This window comes from Typopeltis vanoorti, chromosome 10 (assembly GCF_054136105.1).
Source record: "Typopeltis vanoorti isolate ZY-2024b chromosome 10, IOZ_Tvanoo_1.0, whole genome shotgun sequence".
In the NCBI taxonomy this organism is placed as follows: Eukaryota; Metazoa; Arthropoda; class Arachnida; order Uropygi; family Thelyphonidae; genus Typopeltis; species Typopeltis vanoorti.
The window spans coordinates 92,082,916-92,096,870 of NC_143558.1; the positions used below are offsets into that span (position 1 = coordinate 92,082,916).

Consider the following 13,955-nt stretch of genomic DNA (forward strand, 5'->3'; position numbering starts at 1 on the left):
TTAGAGGCGTGAACAAATGGCATCAATGGCAATATCATATTAAAAATGAGGATATTAGGAAAGAACTTGACATTGTCAGCATCCAGGAATGCATTAGCAGGGCTAATCTCAGGTGGTATGGTCACTTAAATAGAATGGGAGAGGAAAGATTAGCAAAACAAGTGTTCTCTGCCAGGTTGGCAGGAAAACAACCCAGAGGAAGACCAAGATATAGGTGGATTGATACGGTACAAAGTGCCTTAGATGATAGAAATATAAGATCTGGTAATGTTGGAGTCTTGACAAGTAACAGACTGATTTGGAGGAAAATTGTAGATAGGAAGTTAGTAATGATGTAATTTTTTCATGTAGTACTGTCATATCCTGTACACCCCTTGAGGGTACATGGCAGGAATTTGATGATGATGATGATGATGAATAATCAAAACTGTATTACATTTTTGGAATTCAAGTCTGACCTTGCTTCTCATTGGGAAGTGACATTGGGCGCAGAGTTATATGGAACCAGACCAAACTTCTTCATTTTTCCAGGAAGTTCAAATTCAATCGTCTTATCCTTGAAGCATGTGAAATGCTATGAAATCATCCGAACCTGAACCAATTAGACTTGCATGCCAATATGCAAGTTTTGGAAAGTGATCACTATGTATTGTTCATAAGTTTTTTTCTAAAAGTAATAATTATATAAATTATTTTTTATCTATGAAACTTTCTACAATTGTTCCTTTTAACTCTAATAGCATAATATTTTATGCTTCAGCTGCAACCAAGACACAAACTAATATAATATATGCATAATTTATGACTCATGATTATGATTCACATTTTGAAGTTAATAGTCTGTCTCCCAGTCGATATCCATGTAACATTGGATAAAATATGTTGGAGTTTTTGAATAGAATTCTATATAATTTTTGTTACAAGTGTAAGCTGTGAAGTTTTAATGTTTAGTGCATGTTCCATTAATACTATTTATTTAACAATTTTTATTACTCTTCTGCTAGTCATTTTTGAGTAGATAAGTTTTCAGTTACATTTCATAGTCAATGGGTAATCTCTAATATAGTTTCAATCTTATTGGATCATTTTAAAAAGGTTTGGGTTATATGATAAACGAAGACAAGCGATAAGCATCTCACTATCCCCAACTAGGTCACTAGGAGTAGTTACTGATGGATTTGGACGTATTATTCTGATTGACTTGCAGAAAGGATGTGCTGTACGAATGTGGAAAGGTAACCTATATAATGTTTAGGGTATAATCAGTAAAATCATATTGTATTCCTAAAATGTACATTGGAGGAAGGATTGAATTCTCATTCTTTTGATCCATGTATTATGCAAAATTATAAGATGGTTGTTCATTTTTGTCTAATCACAATCAACATCATCAAATTCCTGGTATATACCCTGAAGGGATGTACAGGATATAATAGTACTACATGAAAAATTTACATCATTACTAACTTCCTATCTTCTATTTTCTTCCAAATCAGTCTGTTATCTATCAAGATAACAGACTGATTTGACTCTTATATTATTATTAGACTCCAATATTGTCAGATCTTATATTTCTGTCTTCTAAGCCACTTTTTACTGTATCAATCGACCTACATCTTGATCTTCCACTGGGTCTTTTTCCTGACACCCTGGCATAGAACACTTGTTTTGCTAATCTTTCCTCTCCCATTCTGCTTAAGTGACCATACCACCTGAGATTAGCCCAGCTAATGCATTCCTGGATGCTGACAATGTCAAGTTCTTTTCTAATATCCTTATTTTTAATATGATATTGCCATTGATGCCATCTGTTCATGCCACTAATCTTTCTCAGGACTCTCATATCTGCAGTCTCTAGTCTTTGGTCAAGTGTTTTACTTCTCACCCAGCTCTCAGATCCACAAATTAAAATTGGTTTGAACACTGTCTTGTATACAGCTAATTTAGTGATTTTGATTCTGTTAGCCAAATTAAATTAGCCAAATTTAGTGATTTGGCTAATTTCTCTCTTATTCCATATGAATTTATTCAGTTGACTTCCTACCATACCAGCTTTGTTGATTCTGTTGTCTATTTCCATATTTAATTTAACATCTTCACTAAAAATCATGCCTAAGTAGCTGAAATATTTTACTTGTTCTATAGGTTCTCTATTCAGTGCATAATGCAGACCTTCATACCATATCTATTACAACAGGGAATCTTGCAGACTTTTAGCAGATTTATTTAGAAGTATAACATCATCTGCATAAAGCAAAGAGCTGAGATTAACATCTCCAATTTTGATATCAGATTTAATGTCAGTTTCCTTCATAATGTGATCCAATAGATAATGAATAGCTGAGGGGATAATGTACATTTTTGTCTGACACCAGATTTAACATTAAACCACCTTCCTGTACTTCCTTCAATTCTAACTGTTGATTTACAAATCAAATAAAGACTAAGTATTGCTTGATATAATGCCCCATTGACACCATATAACTGTAGCATTTTGAATAGCTTCTCTCTTGGCACCTTGTCTTATGCCTTTTCCAGATCTACAAAACTTAAATACAGATCTTTGTTATATTCCCATGGTTTCTCAGCTATCTGTCAAGTGAAAATCTGATCCTGACAGCCTCTATTTGCCTGAATCCAGCTTGTTCTTCGATTGGTGAACATTATTAAATTGCTCTCTTCCACAATCCTTCTCAACTGTTTCTGAAGTATACTTGCATATATCTTACCAGGAACACTCAGTAATGAAATAAAGTGGTACCTCGACTTACAAACTTAATTCGTTCCGGGCTAGGGTTCGTATCTCGAAACCCAATTTTCCATTACATCTTATGGGGAATCAATTAATCTGTTCCCAGATTCAAAAATTTAAAAAAAATGCAAAAAAAAAAAAAAAAACTATTGTGAACTAAATGAAGAAAATGCAAAGAAATGGAGAAGGAGCATTTTTACACTATAAATATGCATTTTGTATACCATTACATGTTAATTTTTATTTATGAAATCTTTGGTTTTGCATGTTTAGTATGAAAATCATCTTCCATTAAATTGTAAAAAAAAATCAATTTTCTTGTGGCTGGTTTTGTGGTTCAAGAGTTTTCGATTTGTTGTCATCAGTTACTCCTTTTTGTCTCTTAGGTGAGGGAGGTTTAAAAAACCTATCCAACGTTGACTGAATCTGTCATTTCCTTAACAACCTGAAGAATATTGAAGTGATTCTTCCAGAATTCCCTGAGGGTTAATTCTGTGTCGGTGATAACTTCGAAACATCTTTGGAAAAGAGCTTTGGTATAAAGCTTTTTGAAGTTGAAAATAACATATTGATCCATTAGTTGTAGGAGTGGTGTGGTATTAGGAGGTAAGAACTTAATTTTAATGAAATTAAACTCTTCATCCAAATCTTCTTCCGACTGTGGTGGATGTGCAGGAGCATTGTCCATTATAAGAAGAACTTTCTCGGGCAGACCCTTTTCTTGTAGATACCATTTCACTGTGGGAGCAAACACCTCTGTCATCTGCTCACAGATGAATTGCCTGGTTACCCAGGCTCTGCTGTAACCTCGCCACATAACACTGAGTTTGTGTCTGTTAACTTTCTGCTTTTTAAAGACTCCATTATTTTCAGAGTAGTAAACCAACAGAGGTTTTATATTCAGGTCACGACTAGCATTGGCACAAAAAAGCAAAGTTAGTCTGTGTTTCATTGGCTTGTGTCCTCGCAATGCCATTTCCTCCTTAGTGATGAACATTCTCTTAGGCAGTTCAGCTGCCTAAGAGAATGTTCTTAGGCAGCTGAACTTAGCCCTTTCAGCTGCTTATTTGTCAGCACTAGCACCTTCTCCATGTCTAACAACACTATGGATACTGGTTCTATTCTTGAATTTCTCAAACTATCCTTTGCTAGCTTTAAACTCTTCGCCGATGTCTTTGCTACTGCTAGTGGATGGCAAGTTCTGCGAAAGATCTTTGTAAATAGTTTGAACTTGTAAACAGATCATGTTTTGAGATACACTATCTCCTTTCAGTTGCATGTCATTAATCCAGATGAGTAGTAAAGTTTCCATTTCTTCCATAACTTTATTTCTTCGAGATGACATGATAGATACTCCTTCGGCCACATCCAGTTCCTTATAAAAATCTGCTTTCTTGACAATTGTAGCTATGGTGGATTTGGACAAGTCATACTGCTTGCACAGATCACTTTGCCTGATTCCTTTCTCATATTTTTCCACGATCTCTTTCTTAATTTCTATTGTGATTTTCTTCTTCTCTTCTTTCTTTCTTTCTTAGTTTTCTTTGGCCCATGTTGAAAATAATACGCTGATCAGTGAAATGATGCTTATCTGGTAGATTATTCAGAAAATAAACGTGAAGCTACGATAAAACACGTCACTTATATAAAAAGAAATACATACAGTACACATAATAAATACAAATCTAAAAAATATCTTCACGAAGTGTATTGTTTGTTTACGCAAATGCTGAAATAGATACACAAAAAAGCAAATATGTGCGGCATTCATCATATTTCAGGTAAATACGACGTAGTAACAACAATCGTTACACTAGAGACGGTTTGCTGCGTGCTCAGCTAAATGTGCATACATATATGTTGGTGCTGCATTAAGCCTGTTTCTAGTACTAGGGAGAAAGTTAAAAAAAAAAAAAGTATAATGTAAAGCAGGCTTTAGTTCATTTGAAAAGAAAAGCATCATGGTTCGTATCTAGAGGTCAAAATGGGATATGAAAAAAGTTCGTAAGTTGAGGTACTACTGTACCTCTGTAATTCTCACATTCAATTTTATTTCCCTTTTTGTATATAGGTACTATGATAGCTCTACTCCAATCATTGGGAATTCGTCCCTCTGCCCAGGCCTTCAGAGCTATGCAGCCACTATAAGACTTTTATACCTCCATACTTGAGCATTTATGGTCGAATATCATCTACTCCTGCTATTTTTCTACATTTCAGGTTTTTGATGGCTTTTCTAATTCAAGTATGGATATGTATTCCTGACTGCATGCCTGGTCAGCGTTTTTTACCACTGCACTGTCATCGCTGCTTGTTTCATTTAGCAATTTTTCGAAGTAATTACTTCATTCTTCAAGGATATCTTTTTCTAATGTTTTCATGTCACCTTTGTCATCTCTAATTCTTTTACAGCAGTCTTTCCTCCATTTCTGAGCATCTTCAACAACCTCCAGAATATCTTGCCACCTTCTTGATATTTATTTTCTATGTTCTTACCGAAGTCCTCCCATGATATTTGTTTAGTTAGTTCTCTTTTGTAAATATGGCAGTGCAATATTTACAAAAGAGAACTTGATCCCATCGTCCATTGACTCAACGAGCAACAGAAACATTGAGATTATTACGACCACATTTAAAAATATCTCAATCATCTCAGTCTATAAACTACCAGAAGAAGCTTTCTCCTTACCGGACATCCTCCTCAATAATAATGCATACATGACTAATGTTGTATTAGGTGACTTTAACAGCCATAGTGTTAACTGGGGTTACACAAAGTCCAACGAAGATGGAGAACCTGTTGAAAAATGGGCTGAAAACCTTTCTCTAAACCTGATACATAATCCAAAACTCCCTGCATCTTTCAACAGTGGCAGATGGAAGCAAGGCTATAACCCTGACCTCATATTTGTTAGCTCAAAAATAACTAACATCTGTTAAAAAGGTTTTAAATCCGATTCCACATACTCAACATAGACCTATAATGCTTCAATTCAACCCAGCAATTAAGCCTAACACCATCCCCTACAGACGCTTTAATTTTGAAAAAAGCTAATTGGAAGGGTTTCATGGGAGATCTTGACTGCTCCATAGAAGAAGTCCCTCCAAACTCTCAAGAGTATCCAGAATTCATAAAAATACTGAGGAAAATCTCTACCAAATACATCTCCCGAGGATGCCGCACAAACTACATTCCAGGCCTTTCCAGTGACATACAACCCCAGTATGCTGATTACTTACAACTTTACAACACCAACCCCTTCTCAGAAGATACTATCCAAGCAGGAGAAAAATTATGCTCCAAGATGGCAGAGGAAAGGCGTTCCTCATGAAAAAAAGAAATAGAAGCGATTGATATGACCCATAGTAGCAGAAAGGCATTGAACTTTATCAACAGAATTAGGAAGGATTTCACTGAGCCATATGAGCATCCACAGGTAACAGCTAATCAAATTGCTCACCAGCTGCTGCTGAATGGAAAATTCACTAAAAAACACACAAAAAATAAGATACTTAGAACCCCCAAGTGAGGAACAAAATATGATTAACTCAGATTTCACCATCACTGAACTCAACGCTGCCATAAACCTATTAAAACCTAGAAAATCTGCAGGCCTTGATGATGTCTGTAATGAACAGATTAAACATTTTGGAACCAGGACTAAAGAGTAGTTATTAAACCTATACAACACTTGCCTCAGAACCCTAAGGATACCAACTATCTGGAGGCATGCCAAAGTGGTGGCCTTTCTGAAACCAGGGAAAACCCCAACCGAAGCAAAACATTACAGACCTATATCACTACTCAGCAACCTCTTTAAACTCTATGAACGATTAATTCTGAATAGGCTACAACCCTTAATCGAACCCCATCTTATTGCTGAGCAGGCTGGCTTTAGACTAGGCAAATCCTGCACATCACAAATTCTCAACCTCACTCAATCTATAGTAAATGGTTATGAGCAAAAACTAGCCACAGGAGTAGTCTTTGTAGACCTAACTGCAGCATATGATACCATAAACGATCTCACACTCAGAAATAGAATATACAGAATAACTAGAGACTATCGCCCTGTCCTCCTGATCCAATCACTCTTGGAAAACAGACGCTTTTACGTGGACCTTGGGGGTTGGAAGAGCCGCTGGCACCACCAAAAAAATGGCCTCCCCCAGGAAAGTGTGTTATTACCATTACTTTTCAACATCTATGTCAATGATCTCCCCATCTTTCCAGGAACCAGAAATTTTATCTATGCTGATGACCTTGCCATAGCTACTCAGTCAAACAATTTCAAGTCCATTGAAACTACTCTATCACTTGCCTTAAATAGTCTAACCACATACTATACCAGCAATCAACTAAAACCAAACCCCTTGAAAACCCAGACTGGCCTTTTCCACCTTAACAATAAGGAAGCCAACAGGAAGCCACAGATTTCTTGGGAAGGCTCTAATATAGAACATTCCTGGAAACCAATCTACCTCGGTGTGAGTCTCGATCGCACCCTCTCATGTAAAACCCACATAGAAAAAACAAAGGGAAAAGTGAATGCAAGAAACAACATGCTAAGAAAGCTTACCTCCTCCAAATGGGATGCAGACCCTAGCACACTGAGATCTTGGCCCTTTGCTATTCTTCTGCTGAATATGCCTGCCCAGTATGGTCCAGATCCTGCCATGCTGAAAAACTTGATCCAGCATTGAATGAAAGCTGCCACTTAATTACAGGATGCCTGAAATCAACACCACTAAACACCTGTATACTTTGGCTGGTATTGCACCCCCTTCAATTCGAAGATCTGCATTCTCAGCTGATGAAAGAAGCAGACAAATGAATGATGAACGCCACCCACTGTTCGGCCAGACCGCAGTGCCCCAAAGACTAAGATCCCAACAACTATTGAACCATCTAAAAACCTCCCAGAGACAAGACTTCAACAATGGCTTGCATTATATCCTGAAAATAATACTGGTATTCCAATAGCCAAACGTCTTCCACATGGTGCCCACTTGGACTGGAATACTTGGAAAAGCCTAATCAGACTCTGGACGACAGGACGCTGCAAACAAAACCTCATCAAACGGGGCTACCACACTGGCCCAGACAATTGTGAGTGTGGGACAACCCAGTCCATGGAACACCCTCTTTCTTGTCCCTTTCTTCCATCGCTTTGTGCAAAAGAGGACCTTATATCCTGCACAGAAAGAGCAGTTGATTGTGCAAGATACTGGAGGAACATCTGACCATGTTTATTGTATATAAGTTATGTATAGTTTCCTTTTTTTTTCATATTTAATTATTATTCCCTGTATAATTCACCTACCAAATCTAAGCTGATCTCATTGTAATGTATCCTAATTTGTTGTAAATCATGTTATACCACTTACTTACTACTGTATTACTTGTGTTTGGATACGAAATTAAAAAAAAAAAAAAGTTAGTTTTACGCAGTGTTTAGCTTTCTTACATTTGTCTCTGTATTCTCTAAGAGCACAAGCTGACTTATTTGCCAGTAACTTTTGATATGCTTTCTTCTTTTCCTTCATTGCCTCTTTAACTTCCTGTGTCCACCATGGAGTTCTGATTTTTTTTATCCTTGCAGACAACCTCACCACATGCCTCTCTGGCTGAATCAGTCAGTGTTTTCTTCAGGGCTTGCCATTGAATCTCCAAGGTTTGGTTCCTGTTCTCAAGCACTTTCATTTTTTTCTTGAATAATATTTGTGTATTTTAGTCTGCAGTTCGCATCTAAGAGCTGCTCAACTTTTATTTGCTTTAAAACTTTCTTACATGTTATTCTTTTCAATATGAAATTCAATTTTATCCTTCTCAAGACTAAATGGTGATCACTTCCAATTTCAAATCCTCTGTACACTCTGGTATCCTCACCAGGGAGAAAACATCACTATCAACAATAACATAGTCAACGAGACTTTTCTTACTTCTTGCCTCTTCTTTCTCTGTGAATTTGTGCATATTTTTATGTAGGAACACATTTTGTTGGTAATACCTAGTCCATGTCTTGAGCAGATATCCAACAGGCATTTTGCATTATTATTAGCTTTGCTCTTTTCTCCAAAATTTCCCCAAATATTTTTGTGTGTCTGACAATCATTTCCTACTCTGCTAAGACTGCCCCTGCCATTCAGCAAGATTAGCCTCATATTTAGCATTGAATACTATGGCTACTCCTTCTTTTCCTTGATTGTCATTGCCTGCTTGTCTAATCATTAGTAGTTAATTGTTGCTTTTGGTGATTATTTAATTTCTGTAGCTGTATTTGGCATTTGCAGAAATAGTGTGTTTTCTAGGGAAGTTATGGTGGTTCTTAATGTTCTTGTTTCATGATCCATAAATTTTGTATTGTCTGTGTTCCTCATTGGTAACTACTGTAGAATGAATTATCTGTCTCTAATAACATGTATTACATGAACATGGATATCAGAATAGAGATGATCATCTATATTCTGAATAAGAAAATATTTTTAAGATTAATAGAAAGGGGGATGGTAAATCCCTTTGTTTTTAATAGCCAGGTACGAAACTCGGATCGAAATCCATTGTAATCCATAGAGTTTCATGCCGAAAAAAACTGTCGGCAGGCCCAAGTGTAAATGATCACTTGGATAGTACAACACCAGGGCAACTCCATGCAAAGGTGGAGCAAGCTCCCTCACTAACTTTAATATTCTTTCATAATGTAAAACCCAGCTCCTAAGAGATGTATATATATATATATTGTTTTACATTATGAGAAGAGGTCACTACCCAGACCGGTTTCAACCTTTTTTTAAGGTCTCATCAGTGAGTAGGTAGACCTGGAATATCAAGGTTTTAAGTGAACAAGAACTTACATACCTCTACTATCGAATTGCCGAAGTTGTGTACTCCTATATTTAATGTTAATTACTAATTTAATAAGCCAAAAGGCTATTTTACCGGCGAACATGTTAATAGAAAAGGAGACTTTCCCTTTCTATTAACATGTTCGCCGGTAAAATAGCCTTTTGGCTTATTAAATTAGTAATTTTTAAGATTGTCAAAAAAAAAATAATAATAAGGCATGGGGATTAATGAATTTGATTGTCCATGTTCCATCGCCTTGTTTATGGAGGCCTAGAGACTACGAATGTCCTCCAGACCACAGTAGTAATGTACTATAGATTCTTAACCCTTAGCACAAGATCATCATCATCTATGATTTTAAATTTCCGATCCACTAAGTTTCCTTTGGGTAGATGTTGCCTGTTAGTAATGAAAATTTTTGCTGTAACTGATGGTCTTTGTAGGCAGGTGGGCATGCAATATAGTATGCTCAAGACATTATCCAAGTTTATTTGATTACTAAATTGAAATCTTAGTATCGATTTCTTTCAAAAATTTCTTTAAAGAGACTTTCATCCTATAGAGCTCATAGGATTTAAGTTCCTATGAGCCTCTATAGGAACTTACTTCTGAGCTAGCTAAGCACTAATGTTGATTCTTTCATAGGACATTGGTCAGCAGTGACAATATTCAACAGTATCTTCTGAAATATTCAACATTTTGTATGAGGAAACTGGTTTCTAATATAAAATCACCCAGGCTTATACTAACAACAGAATATTTAATAAAATAAAGAGAAACTGATTCAGAAATTTAATGCACTATCGAAGAAAACTATTGCTAAAATAATGTTCAGTAAACTGATTGTCATCTGCAGTTTCTGTAGTTGTCATCACAGCAAGAAGTTGATCGAGTTGATGTTTCAGTCCACTTGTAGTTTCTAACTTCAGACTAGTGCTATTGAAACTAATGCTGTTAATGGAAGCATTTGGTTTCACTTTTTTCTCTCAGATGAGCACCCATCTTAGATATAATTTACACACACACACACACACACAGAGACAGACAGAGGTAGTAACATAATTTTTATCCTACTGGTTTCTTTTATATTGTCTAAATTAAATACTATAAATACTAAAAAGATTGAAATTCTTAATCAAGAATAAACCATATAACCATTAAACTCAAGATTTGCTTGATTAGCACTTTTCTGACAAATTCTCCTTCCATTCTCTCATAAACTCATCACAGTTGTTAATGAATATATATCTCTCACACCACACTGCATGGAACTTCTGATATCAAAGGCATGAAGACCAATATAAAATGTTTCCTATTTTGTTTAAGCTTTTCATGTTAAATGTAATACTATTCTGTTTATGGTATGGCAACATTTTGATTTAAAAATAAAATTTGCTGATGTTTTAAGTAAACTTGCTTTGCATATAAATCTCACCATCCTAAAAATTCTTCAACAATAGACTATAGCATGACCTATTTAGATCCATTAGAAATATGTTTATGCCTATAGTACCAATTGTAAAAGACAGTATACACTCATGCCAAAACATTATAACCACCTACCTAATAGTGCGTTGGGCCTCCTTTGGCCAAGATAACTGCTTACACCCATCCATGGCATTGATTCCATTAGACCATGGAAGGTGTCCTGAAGTATCCTGGACCAACTAGATAGAATTATGCCCCAGAGGTCAGTGAGGCACTGGCATCAACCAGCAAATGCTGCATTTCCGATGATCCCACAAATGTTTGATATGATTCAAATTAAGACATTTAGGGTCCTTGGGAGCCTGCAGAATGCTTGGATATTCTCTTCAAACCACTTGCACAAGGTGAACTTGTGACATGGATGTTGTTTGGCTGGAAAAGTCCATTGAGCTGCATTGTCACTAGGTAGGACAGTACCTGGTCTGAAACAATCCCTAGGTAAGAATTAGCAGTCAAGTTGTGTTCAGTATGCTGAGGAGATCCACTAATGTCCACTACCACTGGCCTGTTTATGGCCAACCATGAATGTATTTAGAGTGCTGAAAATTGATAAGTTTCAGACAAGCATTTTTTATTTTCTGTTTTAATCTCTTTTATTGTTTTAAGATTTTCATATGAATTTGAACCTTATGATATTAAAATAATTGACAATGCACATTGTGTGCATACATACACATGTGTGCATATATGAGAGGGTATAACAAATGTAATAATACAGGTATCCCTTGCTTAACGTGGGATTTGATTAACGCGGTGAAATTAATCGCGGCAATCCCTTGATATAAACAGCAAGAGTTTTGATTAACGCGCCTTTAACCCTGTTCGCAGTTGATCTGACAGATACATGCAAAATGTTTAATATAAATATTCTTACACAATTCAGTGTAAAGCTTGGAGGTCACGAGCAGCTGTGCATTCATATGTGAGTGATATTCCACACTGTTTTTTGCTGTCAGTTTGGTTTAACACATGTTATGTAAAGGTTTGACAGTAAATTGTATCTGAGAGATACCACGACCTCCGATGTCAGTATAGCATGGTTTAGTTGTTGTTTTTTTTATTCTTTGTTCAATAATTTCTAGATTGTAACTGAAAATAAATAAATCATGATGTATAAATAGAGAGCCAAAGGCTTATTTATCATACATGTCCTCTAGGAGATGTGCTTTACATTATGGAAAATACTAAGGAAAGTGATCTGGAGTTTACTCCACCTTTACTACGAGTTGCCGATAAGGTTGCTTATGCTCGCATCCGCCGAAACTTTTAGTTTCTATATATTTGGCACAAAACTCTTGTAGTTTCTATATTCGGCTATAAAATAGTGTTGGATTCAATATTAACTTAATTTGTACAATCATGTATTATATTTGCAGTGTTTTTTTCTTTGTTTCATTGCTTGTTTGCCAAGGTCTGGAGAGTCATTTTGCTTGTTATCATAGAATTTATGCTGATAAGAAAAAACTAAAACTGTTCAAATGACTCTTGATAACTTCTTTTGATAAAAAAAATTGCAGTAAATAAGGTAGGTAGAAGTATTTATTAAACATTTACTTTGCAATCATTTTTTATCTTTCCTAAAAGAATACGATATTTTATTTGGAATGAATTATTAATACAGTAATCGATCATGGACGAATTGTAATTTTTACCATTAATTATTAGATTTGATTAACGCAATTTTGATATACGCGGTAACATCAAGGGATTAATTAACCACATTAATCGAGGGATACCTGTATATATCTCACCATCTGTATATCCCAGCACCTGACATGTACCCTAAGGAGAAATAATGATGAGGAATTAGGACATAGTTTTACATGAAAAGTTGACATCACAAACTTTCTATCAATGTTTTCCTCCAAATTAATCTGTCACTTGTCAAGACTTCAGTATCTGTCTTTTAAGGTCATTCTTGCTGTATCAAACACACTTAGGTCTTGGTATTCCTTTGGATTTTTGTTCTGCCATCCTGTCAAAATGCTTGTGTTGATCATACCACCTGAGATTAGCTCTGGTCACACGTTCTTGAATATTAAAAAAGCCTAGTTCCTTTTTACTATCCTCATTTTTTAATATGGTGATTCTACTAATGCCATCTCTTCACTCCTTTGATCTTTCTCAGAAGTGTCAAATGTGGTCTCCATCCAATCTTTGACCAAGTGATTTATTTTTAACCAGCTCTCATATCCATAAGTTCAAACTGGTTTGAATATGTTCTTGCATACAGTAGTTGAATGTTTTGACTAATTTCTCTCTTATTCTGTATAAATTTATTCAGTTGACTTCCTTCCATGTTGGCTTTGCCAATTCTGTTGTTTTTTCAATTTTTAGCTTCCCATTTTCACTAAAAAAAAAGTACCTAAATAACTGAAGTGTTTTACTTGTTCTAGAGGTCCTCCATTCAGAATACAGTTGACATTTTCACTGCTCCAACCTGTTTCATAGTTTTTGTCCTTTTATTGCTGATTTTCATACTGTATTTAGCAAAGCTGTTATTCAAAGTTAGTCAGAGATTCCTGCAGTCCTGTACTGAATTTATTTAGGAGTATAATATCATCTGTGTAAAGTTAAGAGCTGGGATTAACATCTCCAATTTTGATATCATGTTTGATGCCTCTTCATAATGCATTCTATATAGATGATGAATAACAGTAGAGATAAAGTGCACTCTTCTCTCATATCTGATTCAACATCTAACCATCTTCCTGTACCTCTTTCAATTGTAACTGCTGATTTATAGCTCAAAATATAAACTATGCATTGATTGATATAATCACATCATATAATTGCAGCATCTTGAAAAGGTTTTCTCTTTTAACTTTGTCATATGCCTTTCCAGATCAACCAAACCTAGATACACAT

The 13,955-nt window shown here is 35.6% G+C and overlaps 1 protein-coding gene across 2 annotated transcripts in view; it reads left to right on the top strand.

Annotated features, from left to right (window-relative positions):
• Positions 1 to 13,955, top strand: part of Rab3-GAP (Rab3 GTPase activating protein) — a 732,105-nt gene that overhangs the window by 244,781 nt on the left and 473,369 nt on the right. For both annotated transcript variants that reach the window (XM_090399255.1, XM_090399256.1), the window contains one exon: positions 1,096 to 1,235. In XM_090399255.1, the coding sequence (XP_090255381.1) occupies positions 1,096 to 1,235 (140 nt within the window). The remainder of the gene's footprint in view (positions 1 to 1,095; positions 1,236 to 13,955) is intronic.